The sequence below is a fragment of the Elaeis guineensis genome, chromosome 3, assembly GCF_000442705.2.
Source record: "Elaeis guineensis isolate ETL-2024a chromosome 3, EG11, whole genome shotgun sequence".
In the NCBI taxonomy this organism is placed as follows: domain Eukaryota; kingdom Viridiplantae; phylum Streptophyta; class Magnoliopsida; order Arecales; family Arecaceae; genus Elaeis; species Elaeis guineensis.
Window position 1 is genome coordinate 79505251 of NC_025995.2, and position 20624 is coordinate 79525874.

The 20624-nt window shown below is 36.4% G+C and overlaps 1 protein-coding gene across 1 annotated transcript; it reads left to right on the forward strand.

Moving 5' to 3' along the window:
• Positions 1-1862: 1862 nt before the first annotated feature.
• LOC105033283 (RNA demethylase ALKBH10B) lies at positions 1863-16446 on the forward strand. The gene is given in 11 exon segments (XM_010908017.4): positions 1863-2147; positions 2263-2317; positions 2439-3041; positions 3615-3713; positions 3716-3739; positions 4801-4922; positions 5027-5144; positions 12954-13073; positions 13173-13285; positions 13363-13514; positions 15319-16446. Coding segments are annotated over 9 exon segments (2070 nt in total). The 5' UTR covers positions 1863-2147; positions 2263-2317; positions 2439-2479; the 3' UTR covers positions 16079-16446.
• Positions 16447-20624: the final 4178 nt, after the last annotated feature.

A 20624-nucleotide genomic window follows, 5' to 3' on the forward strand; every position in this document is an offset into this window, starting at 1 on the left:
TGATAAAATTAGATTTACTTATTGTTAAACTATAAAATATGCTGCCTTAATTTTGAGCTTTTTTGGCTATATGCAAAATAATATGTTTTATAATTATTACTGAATATGACACTTTGATGTCTAGAATATTATATATGTAACTTATTTTTACAGCCAAGGAAATTAGTTAGTAGATATTATATTGATGTCTAGAATATTATATATGCATTATAACTTTACAAGGAGATTAATAGGTTTTATGTATATATATTGGTATAAATATGGTGCATCTATTGATAACCTATAAAAGGATATGCTTCTTTGAATTTTGATCAATTTGACCATGTTAGTCTATTAAATAATCCATCTTATTATGCATTTATATGCTACATTGATATCTATAATCCATCTTATTATGAGTTTATATGCTACATTAATATCCAAAATATGATATTTATACTTTCAGAGGATAATATACAATAAGCCTTATTTCTCTTATTTGTTTAACAAATAGCTTGAAATCAGATTTTGATTTTTGATGTATTTATTTATTTATTTGAGACTATCACGAACTAATCCCTATCATTTATTAATTTTTTGATCAATTATTAGATAGGATAGATCTAGGTTTACCAATTTCGTAAACCGTCTAAATGTCAACCCAACACAACACAAACCTTGCATGGCATCTTGCTACAGGGACTATTAATAGTCAAAAATAAAAAAATTCTTAATTTCATTGCCTAGGCCCTAGCTGGGCTAATTTTTGACATTGTAAGCTTAAAATAAAAATAAGGTTAAAGTTAAAATAAAAAAACAAGAGGAGCATGTGAACCCGGTGAACCACATGAAACATTGTACATGGACAACAGTCGTGGTCACCGATCAAGTAGAGATTATTAAAATATGGCACCAACTACAAAGTATACTGGCCATCTTGCTGCCATAACTACAAGCCAATCCCATCTAACCATCCAACTGCCAACGCCCTTCTCCTTTACCGCACATTCTAGCCGTTTTGACGCAGGACCCACCAATACAACGATCAGGGCCAACCTACAAGAAAGCACTGGCCAAGCGTGTCACCACAAAACCTTTCCATGTATCAACTCCTCATCTCTCACGTGAAAAACGCATACCGTGACATGATACATCATACATCGCGAAGCGTCCGCGTCCACGTGCGGAAATGCGGACCGTTAGGCCCCGGACGACCGGCCATAGCCGGTCACTTCGCGGAATCCTTGAAAGCCAATATCAGTATGGCCGGTCACTTCGCGGAATCCTTGAAAGCCAATATAACTGCGCGCATAACGATTCACATGCAAACTCATGATCCACCGTCTATTTTGAGAATGTACGGTGGATCATGCCGACTCATATAATTTTTATGGATTTGGGGTCTTCTTCCTCTCGAAACCACCGCATGAGAACGAGATATGCTGATGTCCCCATAATGCGGCAAATCTTTTCCCAAATTTTGAAATTACTTTCTGTAAATGGCCCTATGCAACGGGGAATCTTGCTTCTATGGCCAGGTTTCGGGATTGCCTTTGTTGGGCGTTATAAAGGGAGTAAAAACCAGTACGTATCCAGTCTTGCCATTTTAACTTGATTGAAATTAGACTTTTTTTGGTAACAATGGAAATAAGGCTTTTAGTGATGTAATGGGCTTCATGGCTGATAAATAAAGGATGGTTTTTGCGTAAAAAAGAGGTGTTCTTCGAATACCTACCAACAAAATATTGCTAGAATGAATTGAATAAAAACTCGTTGTCAAGAAGGCATCCATAATAATAGAGAAAAATATACATAGCAACTTGTTTCTATCACGCGCATTTCACGTGCAAAGAATTAGAGCGAATATAACGGGACCCAATCCCGTCACTTTAGAGCGTAGTCCGGGCAGCGATTACGAATCCACCACCCCTCCCCGTTCTCTCTCTTTCATAAGAGCTGCAGCAGGAGGAGCTGCAGCAGCGAAGGGAGGCGTGCTCCCCAAGCCATCTCCCCTTCCTCTCCTCCTTCCTAAAACCCCAGATCTCCTCCCGTTTCCCTTCTCTTCCATTCCGATCTCCCTCACCTCTTCCCCTTGGATCCCCTCTCCTCCGATCGATCCAGATCGGCCCCGTTATCATCCGGATCGATCAAATTTCTCCTCTCTCATTGTAGATTTCGCCCATTTTTGTCGAAGAATATCGCATTCAATCGTTTCAATCCGATTCGATCATTTGCTAGTTCTCAGGGTTTGATTCTACGTTTCTTTTCATATTTCTTTTATAGATCGAGGTCGTTGGATCGGGTTCAAGGGGACTCAATTTTACCTGCATTGCCACTGGTTCGTATTTTGGATTACCAATTTCGATTCTCAGGATCCTTTTATCATTGCTTGAGAATTTTGTGTTTTCTTGATTATTTTGTGGTTTTTGACGTATTTTATGCTGATTTTTGTATCGAAGAGCGCGGATCTGGGAATGGGATTCGAGTAGTTGGGGTGGTCATGGCAGCGCAATCTGGGAATGCTGTGATTCCCGAGAAGATGCAGTTTTCAGTCGTTGGCGGAGGTGGCGGCAGCGAGGTGCAGCCGCACCAGCGGCTGTGGTTCCCCGACGAGAGGGATGGATTCATCTCATGGATCCGGGCGGAGTTCGCGGCGGCCAATGCCATCATCGACTCGCTGGTCCACCACCTTCGAACCATCGGCGAGCCTGGGGAGTACGATGCCGTGGTTGGGTTCATCCAGCAGCGGCGCTGCAGCTGGAACCCGGTCCTCCACTTGCAGCAATACTTCTCAGTTGCCGAGGTTGCATACGCGCTGCAGCAGGTCGCCTGGAGGAAGCAGCAGAGGCATTTTGATCAGACGAAGGTGGGGGGAAAGGAATTCAAGAAGCCTGCTTTTGGTTACAAGCACAAGTTTGAGAGCGCGAGGGAGAACCGCAGCTCCTCAACTTCTTCTGCAGAGGGGAAGGGGGAGGATAATTTAAGAAAAGAAGAAGATGATGAGCGGAAGGATGAAGCCCGAATTCCAGAAGGAAGGAATTCAGTAGTTGCAGCAGAGGAGGGTAAGCATCGCTCTCTCACAAACAGTTATGCATCAAGGAATCTTATACTTTTGGTGTTCGATGGTTGAATTTCTAGTCTTGCATCTATTTATTTCAGGTACAAAAGCAAATACTGTTAAAAAGTATTCTCATGAATGATGTTTTTGTGTTGTTTAATTAAGATCTAACCATATTGAAGGAAAATATTAGAGTAGAGGCACTGCACTGATGCATTGGAGTTCGTAATCTATATTTGTCAACAGATAAATCAAGAGTACACGGAGTTTTAGTTCATTAATTATGCTGCAATCCATGATATCCTAGATGGTGATGTTAAATGGCTTCAAGTGTTTTAAAATAAAGTGGCTACAGAATGAACTCCATTATGTGCAAGTATTCGTCTCATAATGTTGGTTGTTTCTGTCCACACACACCCACACCCACACCCACATACACACAAAACAATCGATTTCTTTCTTTCTTTTTCTATATTTCATAAGCTTTACAATCAGTTTCTTTATATATAGATGGAGGGAACTTAGGGACTGGAAGTATAAAGACTGATTTGTTTCCTTGCTATTACATTGCATGCAGGGGTGGAAAAGAATTGTAGTTCCATGACAGATTGCAGAAAGAAAAACGGAGAAAATTTGCTTGGGGATGAGTGTGTTAAGTTAGAGCCTGCACTCTTAAATGGTTTAACACTTTGCAGTCAGAAGGTATGAGCTATCCAGTTCACACCTTCCTACTAGTATAATTTAGCTAGGGTAGCACATCTGATTTGGAAGCTATCTGGAAACTCAATACTGCATTTACTTCTTATGTGTTTCCTTACTTCAATAGTTCTACTGTGTCTGCTTCTCACACCCAATACCCACTTTGGCACTATCTCTTAATTTTAGTTAATTCACAATAAAAGCATCCAAGGACATGATATTTTTTTCCTTGGAAACATAAATTATTGGTGGATAATTTATTTTAGATTGAGTTCATCTAGTTAACTTGCTTGAACTTGGTGATAAAGCATGGAAGACTTAAAACTTTGTGAAAGCAGAGGTAAGAAACAAAAAACAAACAAAGCATCAATAAACACTGATTGTGGTTGAAATGTCCACAGGAATACAAAGTTATTTGATTACACTTGAGACAAATGATTGAATACATACTGTTACATGTACAATATTCCAGGCAGGTCACATCATTAACCTCTGCACTTGGAACAATCTCCTACTCGTAGAATGCTTGGACCCTGTCCAAGAAGATGTTAACTTCAGCTGCTCTGTGGCTGTCGTTCATGTCCACACACACAGATGAGAGAACCCTTCTTTGAGATCTCCTTGCACAGACAGTTAGTTTTAGAGACTCCCTTCAAAACTGCTCTGATGATCTATTCCAACAACATTATTTGTGATTTCAATTAGCCATTGGTTCGTGCTCTGTTGGATGTGCTTTATATTGCACACTTTCATGCTCACCAACACATGCATATCACATATCTGATCATAAAACTCAGCATGAGAAGGCATGCGGCCATTGTTTATTATATCACAAATATTTTTATGTATACAGATTAGGGTGTGATAGAATTGTTTCCTTCTACATCTTGTAGTTGCATGTGAAGCGACAGCCTGTGCTACTTATTCATTTCTTCCTGTATCATCTTTGTCATCTGAATGTTTTTTGGACCTGAAATATCTTCTGGAGTGTTCCACTTTGAACTTGTAAGATTAGAGTTTGATGAAGAAAGCCTTTAATAGTGCCTTTTTTCGCCTTTTTCCAGAGAATTGCAATAGTGTGCTTCTCCAAAGCAGAGAAGGTACAATGCCAAATCTAGATGAGAAACACCAACCTCTTGCAAGCCCCAAAGTTTTTGTTAGTAATGACATGTATGATGGAAAAACGGTAAGCTAATAGGAGGAAATATCTTGAATAGTTTCTTAAATTGTTATGGGTGTTATTTTTTCACTGTTCTCTAATTATTTAAGAGAGTTATTTTACTTTCGTAGGTCAATGTTGTTGAAGGACTTAAGCTGTATGAAGAATTATTTAATACCACGGATATTATGAAACTTGGTTCATTGGCAAATGACTTGAGAGCTGCTGGTAATCAGGGAGAGTTTCAAGGCAAGTTGAATCATGCCAACTTCCTCTTGCTTGAGTGAAACAAACATTACTGTTTTGGCTGTAAACATGAACGTACATTATGATTAATATTAGTCTTCATGATACATGACATCTAACCTTGAGCATTAACTTAGTTTTTAATAGGAACATATATCAATACTATGCATACCTGCTACTTATCGATCGATGGGGGAAAGATATAATCAAGGGCAGTGTTTTAAAATGTGGTGTCTGCAGCTACATATGCACCTGGATATGCAGATGCAATCCACTGACCACCCCACATTTTCTGTATGCAACCACCATATGAGGTTGGGCTGCATATACACAGAAAAGGCAGTTCGATTGTACCATGCAGCTGCATATGCACTTACTGTATACATGGTCTGCTGGGCATATTGCCACAAATATGCCCTCCTGAGTATTGTGTGACTGCATCAGTGGCTCATTCCTCTGCAGGCTAATGTAAACAGGATGGATTCAGGCTGACTGTTAAGTTTGTTTTGGGTTTCGAGAAGGCCAGATACATGTATATCAACACTACTATTATTTTTTACTATATGATTATTATCTTTTTAACTTTAAGAAATTTTAACTGTGTATGCGGCTGCATATCATGGATGTGTTATGTGATTTCTTGACTGCCCGGGTACCACAGTGAAACAATGACCAGGGGCCAGAGGGATAAATATGTTTCATTACTGGCATGGAAAGTTAGTTAAAGCATTTGACATGGACTGCACATAATTTCTTTATGCAGAAAAGTAGACATGTTCTATGCATTCCAACAATATATAGCATTTTATGTAAATTCAAACATTTAATCTTCCTAATTATGCAGCTTAAGCATGCTAGTTAAACCATATCACAGAATCTAACTCATAAACATGTAAATTCAAACATTTTATGTAAATTCAAACATTTAATCTTCCTAATTATGCAGCTTAAACATGTTCGTTAAACCATATCACAAAATCTAACTCATAAACTAGTACAAATTACTATTATGCTAAATTAGACAAGCCAATGCAGATTAATCAACTTGATATTTGTTGTGAAAAATTTTCAGTCTAGTTTATCCTTTTGCAATCAGATAATGTAATTATTAATATCAAGCTGAAGGTTGGAATGGCTTCAGGGGTTTGCTAATAATATGCTAAACAATATCTTAATAAGAATTATATCCACAGGTTTTGTTGTCTTGGTTTATTTTTTAATCTGTTTCATTTGCAAAGCAGAAAATTGAAAGGAAATCATCCAAATATCTTTCGTCCATTTCTTATTCAAGCATGGTTTCTTATGTTTATGTTTGTCCATTGTTTCTTTTGCATGCATGTATTTACCCAACATTGCCTTATTAGCAATAAGAAAGAGACGAACAGCATAAAACATATGTTTAACTCTTCAAATGTCAGATGGATCATTGATTTGGTTTTTTATTTTTTTTGTCTGTGCCTTTTCTTGCAAAATGACTTGGGAGAGGAATAGGGAGTAAAGATGGGAGAGTTAACCTGTAGTTTCACTTGGCTAGAGTTAAGCTTTCATAACTTCACTTCTATAAGGTAGGTAGACATGTTGACACTCATGGTTACGGTTTACACTACTGTGATATGGTTTAATGTGCATTCTACGTAGGTTTGTCAATTGAGTGAGCTATTTATGGTCAATTTCTGTTTGGTAACTTGATAAGCATTAGTTTGGTTAGAAGTGAGTGAGCTTGTGCTTGAGATTAAACCCAAAAAAGGGCCAGGACTATATTCTAGAAAAGGAAAAAAATCTTTGCAATTAGACATTGATTTAATGTCGAAATATTTGTCTTGAGAATTTGTTTTGATGATCATGACTAAGAGTGATCCGTAATAACAGGTTTAAAAAGTAGGCAGAGATTACAGTGATGTCTAGATTTGAAGATGAGGGCAGTTCTTCAATTTTAAGAATATTATTGATAGAAGAACATGTAGAGTCACCTTGTTTATGGAGAGAAGAAGATAGAGTAAGTGGTACAATTATCATTTCTCTCAGTTTATTATTGAAAATTACATATAGGCTTTTTATATTTAAGGCAATTGTGGCTCTTTCCTGAAGGGCATAGGACTTTGAATCTCCTAAAATTTGTCCAATTACCTAAATAGCGATGAGGCCTAGACATAAGGAGAAAGAAAAGGAAAAAAAAAAATCCTAATGTAAGCCTTATGTTGCTTGGTTAAGCGGTCCTTATTGGTCACTTCAATCTTTTCATCGCTTCCTTTGTTTCTTTTTCTTAATTTGATTCATGCCTTCTTTCCTTTCCTTTTATTGTAATTTTTTCTCTTCCTTTCTTATTATCCCCCTCTTTTTCCTTGGTTGAACTGCTCTCCTGTTTTCACTTTCCTTCTTTTTCTCGCATACCACATGCCTCCTGTTCCTTCTCACGTCAAGTCAACTAATCATCTTTTTGTTGTTCCACTTCTCTTTACTTTGTGCCATTTTTTGTTTTCCCTCATATAAAGTTTCCACAAACATAGAAAATTATCAGGACAAGGTAAAGATATTCAATGCTTCTTATAGTTAGGGAGTTCATTAATTTGAATAACAATAGAGGAACTATCCTGTGGACTAAGATTGACAATGGTACAATTAATACATGATATGGTGATATTTATATTGCTACAATGAGCAACTCTAGCAACCAAGGGGATGAATGGTAAATGGAGTTGTGGTCATGCAAAGAGGGTTGGTGGTTGAAAATAAATGCCTGTCCAACATCTGTTGAGGCTGTTTGGGCTCTGGTAATTTTGAACCTCAACCAGATATGTGATTTATAAGATTACTAAATATTATTTAGTATTGGATGTTTGCGACTTCTAATATTGTTAAGACAATATGTGTCGAGTTGTTAGAAGACACCTGACCTAGTAAAGAGTGCAACTAGGCCAAACTTTATGTGGTACTTTTTAGTAGAAAGATAAAAGTTTTTTTTTTTAATCAGCAATAGTGCACTTTCTTGTGCAGTGTAGTTCTCCGATGAATTACTTTTTGTCCTATTGTAAGATTTGCATTGCCAGGTACTAGTTTAAGGCTTTGTAACATGAATGACTGATGAATAAGTTAGGAAGGTAGGAACTTTAATGTTTGATAAATGGTGGCTTGTGGACTTACACATGGTAGCCTTCTGTGGTCAGTTAGGTGTGCTTCTAAAAAGGTTGAAGCTTTTGTTTATTAAGTGTTCTATGCAAAAGTTGTTTTCCATTAACGTTTAGGAGCATGGGTTTTTAAATATTGAAGACGAGGCTTATTTGCCATTCATAGTTTAAGTGATTATTATGGAAAAGATTTATTAAAATGTATTTCTTTCTGAGAGATTTTAGTTATTAAAGGTTAAAGACTGATATCTGAGAGTTCATTTGTAGATTTAAACACATTTGGCAGTTAGTATGATATAATTTACATGAAAAGGTAAAAAATACATACTTGTTCGGGGGAACCTCGGGCTGCAGTTGCTCTGGCATGACTCATCTGGCTCATGTAACATATTAGAGTATGGATCGATGATGTGTCTGTAGTTTATACAGATAAATGCAAAACAGAGATGAATGAACATCATAGCTTGATGCAACCATGTAAAGGACCAAGCGATTGGTGATAAGATGCATAAAAAGTCAATAAGATGATCACCATGATAGAGTTGTACTCCTTTCTCTGTTTAGTTCAAATGAGTAATTGTATCATTATTGTTGAAGTTGGAACTGCTCAACTAAAATGGTGGTTCACTAGAACTTCAATATGCATGGAAGAAAGTTATTAGCTTCTTTGCATTGTGGTAACAAATTCTTTGAACTCAAGTTGAAAATAGAGCTTGCCAAGAAGAAAGATAAAGATCTAGCTTTCAATGTAGTCACTGCCATGTCTTTCAAGTTCTCTTTAATGCCATTTGATCTTCTGTCAGATCAAGTGATTATATCCTTTGATCACTTTGGAATTTACAGCAGAGTCCTGCTTGGTTACCCTTTTATGCTCATTGTTCTCATCCTTCGCATTTTGTTTACCTTCATTGTCACTCATCCTTCACCTTTTGCTCTCTAATTTTCTTGATCGGTTAGTTGTTTTATTGATTTAGATAATTTTTTTCCTTAAATAGTAAAGGGGCCATCGGGTTGTTATTATCCTATGAGGCAGGTGAACAGTTTTTGAAGTTTATTATAAGTTGGCTCAATGCTTTTTTTTTTTTTGCAAGTTGACAATGACACGTTATCAAGCAAATAATACCATCCAGACAAAATGATGTTTTCCTTATTAGGCCATGTATTAAGTTATAGGTTTGGCTGTCTTGGGCATTGGATTTTCTTGCCTATTGGGTCAAAGGCCCAAAGCAGCCAGATGAGCTGTCATTTGGAGTTAGGTTTCCTTTTTGTTGATCTGTTTGTACCATTTTGATTTGTTAGAGTCATGGTGATAACTAACTAGTGTAGGATCATTCTAGGTCTCACATTTATGTATTTCTTGTCTGATGAGTTTCAAGGTCAGTTACAATCACAGACTTTGTTTTATAATCATTGAGAATTATGTTTAGGTTGTTCGGTATATGTCTTTATATATGGATATTTACTGTACTTATGAATTTGTTGTGACAGCTATTATTGAACTCGCAGTTATATTTTTCTTTCTTATGCTGCATTATTCTCCTTGGCTCCACTTAGATGCTTGGAAAGTAAGACAATGAAAGTGATAAGCAGGGACATGAGTACACCAAGATTGAGAAATGATGAAACCAAAAGTTGCCCTGATTTTAACATTTATGTTCATCTCATTTCTATCAATTTCCCAACGTCTAGAAAGAGCCTTAAGATGGATAACCTAAATAACTTTTTGTCCTTTCCTTTAAGATTCATAATTATCCTGAAAACTAATGATGACTATATTGTTGTTGGGTAGGTTGAAGAGGACAATCAAATGGGAGAGGGGTGCTTTACCCTTCTAGGAATGAAGATCAATGATTAAACAAATTTGAGAACTTTTCTACTAAGATAATGAGGTGAAAACAAACTTCCGCTTTGCTTAGATGAGATGGGGAAGCATGGTCAGTGGGAATGAATAATTATTTTTTAACCGTAAACGACTCCAATCTGACCCTTATGAAGATGTACTTTTGGAGCTACTTACATAGGAAATACTATTTGGAAAATTATAATTTTACACTAGTTTGAGTTCAAGGTTAGTGGGTGAGGGTCTCGCTTGAAAAGTATGCATTGTATGGTTTCAGTTTACCTACATCTGATGAATCAAGCTTCTATTGCTGGAATCCAATCTATGAAGATTCCTTGGATTTTTGGCTGATAACGTTGGCAAAGTTGTATGTAGTCTGACCTATGTTTTGAGGTTGGGGTTTGATTTATAGGGCAAGTGATTGCTTTCTGATCCAAATTGGGAGAGCCTCTGACATGACACGCTCTAATCTATTTATTTTTTTTAAGGGGATCACTTTTTTTTCCAATAAAGAAGTCAGATTGGAGGCCTGATGTTCTAGTTTCTTTTTCCTGGTTGTAATCATATGGCTGATGTTAATAGGACACTTCAAAATCTGGGTCTTTGGTATGTACCTAAATTTCCAGTTATGGATTATCTTTTAAACCAATTTGTAGTATGAAATGGTATAGCTTGGGAGATGAAAAAATGATGATAAAGTTATACTTGCTTCTTCCAATAGATAATAAGGTACAGGAAAGCTAGTGGGAATGGGATTGTAAGGTAGGAAAGAAGGTTGCTGACTGTAGGGTTCCATAGAAGTAGGAGATTTTGTGCTGCTGGGAGAAGAGGAATTGATGGGTCAAGCTAGGGAACATAGGAAAGTGAAGATGATGCTTCCTAAAATCTTTTAGAAGAGAAGTTATTTGGAAACTAAGCATGTAAGTCTTGTACAAATGTCAATTGGTGTATAAACTCTAAATTTTTTTACTATTGTCAAGGGCTCTAATTTTTCTCACTCAAATTTTATAATAATGTTAGATTCCAAGAACCAACTATGCTAATCAAAATTAAAATATCTTTAATAATAAAAAAATATATTTTCTAATCTTCATTAATTGGCAGCAGATTTTGAATTATGAATCTGAGCCTATATCAGGTGTACCAATGTAATAGGTAACATAGGTCTGGACACTTGGACATTTTATGACACTCCTGACACTTCGAATCCAAAAAAATTATGTCATCATGGTTACATATCAATGGTTACATTTCAAAAAAAATTATGTCATCCTGGCACCTCTAGCATTTTATGTCTAATATTATGTTTAGTAAAGATTTTATGGATTTTATATAATCACAAAGCCATTGATGTAGCAAATTATTCTTTATATACATACGCTTTTACTTATTTACATATACATCTCTTTAATGGATGTTCCATCTCTGATTTTTTGAAAAATCCTATGTCCGAGACTTCTTCACGCTTGGATACTTGACAGTATGGTTTGTGGTACCACTCCTTATCATTTGGTATGGGATGTACGATATTGTGCTGGTACCATATCGATATACTGTCTCGTATCGTATCGATACTCAATATGCTGTCTTATACCATATTGAACCATATATTGATAGTATAATAGGATGGTACTGGTATGAGATCCAGTATTGAGACAACAAACCTTGCTTGATACCCTTGTCACATGTCTGTGTAACATTGCATGTGGCCTTTAACCTTTGTTGCATTAAAGCCTACAAACAAGGATCAATGATCAAGGTTTCCACTCTGATTCTGAAGCATCGACTCTCTCTCTACTACCAACTACACATGCGCAATGCATGTTAAAATATCAATTAATAAAATTTGAGAGATCGGAGGATTAGAGAGATAAAAGTGGATAGATGCATAGAGTTTTTTTTTCTTTTTTTTTTTATAAGAAATAGCATCCATTTGGGTTGGGATACATAGAGAAACATGTAAATGAGAGTAGAGGTGCATGTGAATTTTATACCATACTTAATCTTTGTTCTTTTTGGTAGAAATTGAGTAGAGCAACTTAGTATATGAGGTCATAAACATGGCTAGACAGAATCTTAAATGGCTTATTCCTCTCTTATTTAGGATATGGGGGTGTGTACTCATGGTCCTGCAATTTTGTGAGAGCTTCCAAGAAATTACAATGAGATGATTGTTAATAGTCTTTGTGATGGGTGGTAAAGCCCACATTACAAATACATTCTTATGATCTAGTGGTAGCTTTTGGGGTAATCTTGGTCTAGTTGGTGTTAGGGTGTACCATGATCTTTAATTATGTGTGTAATGACAATCTGCGCCTAAGCAATATTTCATGATGCCAAGGTGGATAATCCTTTATTAGATCTTGAGTTGCTTGGGAAGCAGATGCTGGATAAATGACATAGAAAATATCTTAAATTTTGTCAATTAGGTAGACAGGTGTTTAGAGATTATCAAGTAGAAGACATTGCCAGGAAGAGAGAGAGAGAGAGAGACTATATAATAGGCGAGTCAAACTTGCAACGAATTGAAGATATAGTTAGCAGTTAAGCAAATGTGCTGGCAAGAGATCAACAACAATATCAAGATGGCTAGTGGAATATCTGAATAATTTGATTACTCATGCTTTGAGGAGGTGTCATTCACACCAATGATAATCCTTCTGTTATTCTCTCTTACCTTATGCAAATGAATTGATTTTTAAAAAATGTTGGCTTCATAGGTCACATTAATTCAACCTTACGGATTGCTTCTTCTTTTATTATGGCATATGATGATTATAGTGACTTCAAAATAAAACTATCCCTTGTTGTTGTCAATTTGTAATAGCCTTGGACTGATGAAAGCAGGGCAGACATTTGTGGTCTCAAAGAGACCTGTGAAAGGGCATGGAAGGGAAATGATTCAACTGGGCTTACCCATTGCTGAAGGACCTCCAGAGGATGAAAACACAGCTGGGGTGTCTAGAGGCAAGTTCTGCCTAGCACAGCGGAACTTTATGTGCTGAATTTTTTATTACATGTTTTTCCGTTGTTCGGTCATAAAGATTAGTGGACCTTTATGTACAGACCGGAAGGTGGAGGCAGTTCCTAGCTTGCTGCAAGATATTCTTGATCGTGTTGTGCAACTGCAGGTTTTGACTGTCAAACCTGATTATTGCATTATTGACTTCTTTAATGAGGTAAGCATCTTTTGAAGCACTACAAATATGACTTGTGATGCAATGAATGAGCCTGATTTGTGAACTTTTTTTGTCAGGGTGATCATTCACAGCCTCACATGCGGCCACCTTGGTATGGTAGGCCTGTTTGTACTTTATTTTTGACAGAATGTGACATTGTTTTTGGTCGAGTAGTGGGAGGAGATCGTGGAGATTACAAAGGTTCTCTGAAGCTTTCTCTCGCCGCAGGGTATGTTTCTTTCGCTGGTTTCTATGTTGTATTTGCATTTTTTTCCCATAACTTTTCTGTTGACCTGTTTAGAGTAGACAACTTCAATGAACATCAGAATTATAATAGTTCTGATTGCTTTAGGAACTTCAAGTGTATGATGTCTGTATATGCTGGTTTTTAATTTGATGCCTAAACTCCAACTCTTGTCTTATTACCAGTGCCAAAGCCTTAATATTCACACAATATTCATCTCCATACCAATTAAATTTTGTAAAAACTGAGGACATAATAGGAAATCTGTCAAAAAATCAATTAGCAGTGTCCAAAGCCCAAACTGCAGCTGTTGTCTTATTACCAGTGCCGAAAGCCTTAATAGACTCAGGCTCACTTGTCAAAAATCAGCAACTTTGCCACTTGAGGACCTTTCAAAGCCTCGGACAATAGAAGTCCATGAATAGTTTACTGTTTACGTTTAGTCAATAATGACCATATGCCTTGACTTGTAATTCCAACCTCTGTATTTTCTGTGTATCATAGTTTGCAATGGTCCAGCCTGAAGATATCATATTAAATTGGTTTTGCTGCTTGATTGGATGTTGCACCAAGTAGCCTCTTCAAGTTATGATCTGTCCCAGATGGATAAATGCAGCTCCCTTTATTAAATCTTGCCTTTTAATATATGCTTAAATTCTTTCTGATGTAGAGAGATCTTGGATGTTTATTCCTTGATTACATGAGCATGAGCTGTGTAACCAATGTGGTTGGCCTCATCAACCAACTAGTTTTTAGCTTTAAGTGCAAGACACTCTTGTCTGAAGTTACCTTAGGAACTCATTGCTAATTTTGTATACAATTAGTGCCACGGTGAGAGCTGATAATAGGATTCTAATATAATCGATCATTTTAATGTACAAAGTTTGATCTGAGAGAGAAGGCATAAGGTAAACTTTGATGCTTATTGTGTTAATTGTGACCTAAATTTGGCTTGGTTTTGCTCTCAGTTACTCACAGGAAAGGAAGACACCGAAGATGGCATAGCTGTCCTAAATCACATGCTGCTGCAATATGTTTAGATTTCAAGGATAAACTTGAAGACATATGATTTCATTTTTTCAATGAAATGGTGGTGATTTTTCATTCTTCTCTTAAAAAAGGCTTGACAACTAATATAAGCTAACGAATTCTTGATGACATTCTAAGAATATCAACAGAACTAGGCTTTTTATTATGCTAAATGCATGTTTTTTAGGCTGTTTAGGCCTCAATGGAAACTGTTAGCCATATACAAACTGGTTAATTTTGTATGAACAATTAGCTTGTTCATGTCCTTCATCTCTCAATCTATCACACCGTTAATCATCTAGGTATCTATAACCTATAGCTTTCCCCTGGAAATCTTTAACAGTATTTATGTGTAGTTTGCAATCACGTAGGATATCCAGTAATGACCATGTAGTTTGCTTACACCATCTTTAGCACGTATCCAATTTGGATTAATATCCAACATGTATTCTTGAAGCCAGACAGGAGTTCCACGTAGCACAGAGACTATTGAATAATCTTGCTAAATTATTCATATATTCAATACAAATTTTGACGTAAAGCATGATCAGGTAGTATATGTTCATAAGGAGAATGAATCTTGATTATTATACACTGCAGATTATAAAAAGGAAAAGGGAATTCACTTCCATGTAGTTGAACAGACATACAGCAGTTTCAATTTTGTCCTGTCATGCTTGTATTGTTGCTTCTAGGTGTGTCAAAAGTAATCATCTTTCCAGTATTTTTAATTATTTTTCTCCTCTTTCTTCAACTGTAGATCTCTTCTGGTGATGCAAGGCAAAAGCGCAGATCTAGCCAAGCATGCCATCCCCTCCCTTCGCAAGCAGCGTGTCCTTCTATCATTTGGAAAGTCACAGCCCAAGAAGACCTTCACATCTGAAGGTATGCGCTTCCCTTCCTCTAGCGCACCTCCTCCTTCACATTGGGTCACATCATCAGGTAGGGCCCCAAGCCTTATCCGTCACCAGGCAGGCCATAAGCATTATGGAGTGACCCCCACTAGTAGTGCGCTGCCAGCCCCAGCCATCTGTCCTCAACACTTGCCTCCCAATGGAATGCAGCCACTCTTTGTTGCCCCTGTTCCAGTTGCTCCAGCAGCTGTCCACTACCCAGCACCTGTCCCACTGCCACCTGCATCTGCTGGGTGGACTGTGGCTGCATCTCCAAGGCACCCATCCCCTCGACTCCTTGCTCCTGGTACTGGAGTCTTTCTTCCCCCACCTGGGTCAGGCCCGCCTCCATCATCACAACAGCTGCCAGTAGTACCAATTCATGCAGAAACTAGTTCTCCTCTGGCGACTTGTTTGCAACCTGAGAATGAGAATGATGTGGAGAAACCAAACTGTAATAGCGGTGCTTCTCCAAGGAATACAGATGGAGCAGGACCAAGAATGAAGTGCAATGGTAGCTCAAGTATTAGCGCAGGTGTTGGTGGAAGGGTAAGTAAAGAAGAACTTCAGGCTGTTAGTGCCAAGAAGAAGGTAGGGAACAAGCTGATTGTTAACACCACAAGCTAGAAAGAGGAGCATTAGAGAGATGGAAGCGGGAAAGGACAAGCGCCAAATTGTTTTCATAGTACTAGCATGAAAGGATAATCTGAGAAACTGCACTGAGAAACTGCTTGAGTTTGGGGCAAATGTAAAAAGCGGCACACAAGTTGCCGAGCTACCATTTTTTTTTTTAACACTTCTATAATTAGTAAGGGATCTTTTTATTTTTTGGTAGCGTCTCAGGGTGACTGAAATATCAGGAACGATTTTTTTTCTTTACCCTTTCATTTTTGCTGCAATTGCTGTCAAACTTGCCGTCTATTTTCAGGAACTTCACTCAAGAGTAAGAACAGACTTGATGAATATTTTCAGCACTGTACTTTTCCAGCTTCCCAGATTTGATATTTGTGTTGGAAAAGATGTATACTGGTAATGTCAATGCACGCTATCAGATGAATTTTGTTTGCTACTAGAAATATTCAGAATTCTGCAACCACGACAAGGTTGCTACAAGCTTCTTTAGTATGAGATGACATATAAGACGGATTGTTAAGGAAAGTCATCTAGGAGCCTGTGAAGGATAGCAGTTAAAAAAGCCAGCCGCATGTTGTCTTCCTTGCTTGCCCTCTTATCTTGTTCAGCTTAATATGCCGCCTTTCATAGCTGATTATAATTTGCATAAACCCTGTATCATATATTGTACAACTTGTGGAACACCTCGTGCATTTGTACACCCTTATAAATAGTGGTCTACTCAAGAATGAAATATGACTTTAAAATTTTTAGTTTTCCACCAATGTTTTGTTGTGGCATCAGTCACTGTGCTTCTGAGTTAGGTTACGCTCTGGTTTGAGTTCATGTTCCAAGTTTTTCCTTTAACCACAAACTCTTCTCCAACCTGACTTAACTCAGAGCCAAGCTGCACATCAAACTGTAGAGGCGGTAGCTTCACTGTGATCAGCTTTGCCTCTTTTAAGACTGGCATTTGATCCAACTAAAAGGTTTTCTACTCTCTGGTAGAGTAGATCAAATCACCTCTCTCTTGCTCCAGTGCAAGATCTGGTCCAAGTCTGACATCACCACCAATTGATTGATCCATCTTGAAGTTTTGCGAAATTCAGAAATCTTAGTTCGGTGTCATTTCATGTTTATTAAGAGAAATTAAGTTTATTTGGCAGTACAAAGTCTTGCAGCCTACCAAATTTTGTCAGGTATCTGTCATTACTTTTCAGCCCATCTTAATCAAAACTGATGGGGATGTCTCCCACTATCGTTATTGGTCATATCTTATGCGAAGCTTTATGCAAATAGAGGCATAAGAAAATATGTTGCCGGTGGGAAGCATCCTAGTAATAATGACACTGATAAAGTTGATGAATGGGCATGGGTTACAAAAAAAACTGTCACTTGGATTGTTAATACCATGCATCCGACCATCAATATGCAACTTGGAACATATGAGACTGCTAATCAAGTTTGGATGTCCTGGCTAGAGGTCTGTTTGAATGTCTGAGCTCAAAATTACATAGGATTTGTGAGTTGAACAAACATAATCAGTTAAATTAGGTTCAACTAGATCTATTTATATAAATAATCAAAGATCATTGGAGTGGTCCGGCCCAAATCTCAAAGAACCAGCTAAGATTTTTTTTTTTTTTTTAAATTCCCTATGAGATATGGGCCGACCTACTCTCATGATTCTTTGGGTATTTATAAAGATGAGATATTTCTTGTGCACCGCAAGCGGTGTAGAAAATCTGACATAGAGTATACCACCTTATGTGATTGGTCCATATAGCCACCGCTTTCCAACATACATTTAATGCTTGCAGTTCTACTTTTTTATTTAAAAATTTTATATGATGAAAATATCCGTCCTTTGGTAAAAATTATGATATTTTGTGGCATATTATGACTTCTTATACGCAAGATGTCATAACGTGATCTAAACAATTATGACATTCTGCATCAAGTTATGACTTCCTATATGCAGGATGTCATAATATGGTCAAGAATATCATAATATAGTACAGAATATCATAATATGGAAGGAGCATTTTTGTTCAACCACTTTCCAATATGTATTTAATGTTTGCAACTTTACTTTTTCGTTTGAAAATTTTGAATGGTGAAAATACCTCTATTCTTTGAAAAAAATTACGACATCCTATGTTATATTATGATATCTTGTGGACAAAAATTATAACTTTTATGACACAGAATGTCATAATATGGACATAAGATATCATAATTTTTTCAAGAAATAAAGATATTTTCGTTATTTAAAATTTTAAACGAAAAAATAAAGCTACAGACATTAGTGCATGTTGAAAAATGATGACTATATGGACCACTCAGATAAAACAGTGCACTTCACATCAGATTTCTATGCCATCCGTGGTGCACAAAGAATTTCCGTTATAAAGATAGGTTTAGTCCAGTCTGATTTAGCTGACTGTGTTGGTCCGATCAATAAATCTCATGAGATTGTGGGCTCAGTTATCCAAACAGACCATAGTTGATATTTTCAAACTAATTCTGCCCAATGGATAGGTCCATAAAACAAAAGAAAAAGCAGTCTATTTTTAATTTCCATTCCGAGATGTTACTAATCTAGGACCGTTGGTTATCATAGAGACTTGTCTTATGTAAACTCTCAGTGGCATTTCTATGCAACTCCAATTATGTCCGAGCTTTTATTTTCATCAGGAACCACTGCTTGCAGTTGATTCGACATTATTATAGTGGAAGAAACATAAAAGGGTACTTTTGTTACGGTTCTCACGAAGAAGATTCATTCTGTTCATACTGCTACCATTAAATCTGGTGGTAGGTAGTTTTCGTCCACCTGCTAGTTTTTGATCATTCGGTCAAGAAGCAGAATAAAGCCTCCTTTTCAGGTCCTGCAGCTGCAACTATCCTATGCGACAAGATATCACCCTCTATTGATGGCTACCTGACTTCAACCGACGTCTGTTAGGAGATTGTCAAACAAGCACTATTAGGTCTTGATAACACCGCTACTACTGCTTTGCCTGGCCACTTTAGGCAATCCTTTTCAATGTTGGCTTGTTGACTTCCAATAATTTGACCTTCTTTTCTAATTTTTTTTTTTTTGATACTCCTAGGAATGTTTAACCCTCTTATACTGGCATGGGTTCTAACATATCCGCTAGTCATATTGGTTTTCTCAAAGCTTCCATAAATCATTTATCAGTTCCTAACATCCCTTTTGTACCAAAACTCTTAATGAATTTAATATCTGTTAGATAGTTGTGTGGAAAAGAGCCTTAGGGGGTGTTTGGTATGAGATGATTGATCCAAGATCAAAGATGATATGAGTGGAGGTGATGAGATCATCATATTTAGTTGCATCATGATATCGTATATGGTAGTGATCTCAAATCATTTCCACTTCTCAAATCACCTCCCAACCTAGTAATGGGATGTCCATCATCAAGGCCTGGAATCCAAGGTCAACTTCGAATAGTGATTTTGGACTAAAATTTGAGGATAAAAATATTCATCAGTCTAGCAAAAAATTGATATATTAATATACCATTATTATAGTATATCAATATTATATATTTGATATTATATTATATTGATATTATATATCATATTTATAATATATATTAAATTATAACATATTATTAATAATTTTACTATCACACTATCATTCAATAATAATTTTAAATTAGAGCAGAAATATCTTACTGTATTTTATATCTATATAATAAAAAAATATTTAATATATTTCTTCTATTTATCTTACTTTTCTAATCAAAATAAATATTAGTATTAATAAATAATATATTATAAATATAAATATAAATATTAATCCTATAATAATAATAAATATATTTTTATATGATTAATCATTTATAGGACTAATAAATATATTTTTATAAAATATATTAATAGTTTATTATAATATATTTTATATGATTAATAAATATATTTTTATGAAAATATCAGGAGTAGTATTGGTATTATATAGTTAGTGATCATAGATTTTTCATGGACTACCAAATAAATGACTCATAGATGCTTGGAAATCTTTAATTTCAGAACTATGGCCTATCAAATACAATGATTTTAGATCACCGAGGATCACGTCACCTCAGGATTTAGATCACCGATGATCTTAGATCACTGTATAATCCTATTTGGGTCACCAAATGCCATCTTAATGTTACTTTTTAAATGTGTCATACAGGATCATTCAATGGGAAAGCAAGTTGGGATTGGTTGTCAAGTAGGAAGACTATTTCTTGTAGAGAAATTCTTTCTAGTGAACGTATCATTATTCATGTTGCTGGTCTCTGCTTATTCAATTTCTTTGCTTGGGCATGATAGGTTAGGTCGGTGTCTTTCTCTATATTGCATTGTATGATAATAAATGGTATGCTAGGGTTGGTTCAAATTTCAAAAGTTCACTCATATGTTAGTTATCAATTCCCCAAGCATCATGCTCTCCATTTAATAAATGCGAATATATTTTTATATCTCTTTTCTACTTTATACACACTGATTTCTAGGAACTTGCTTCTATTGCTTCTACAGAAGGGCT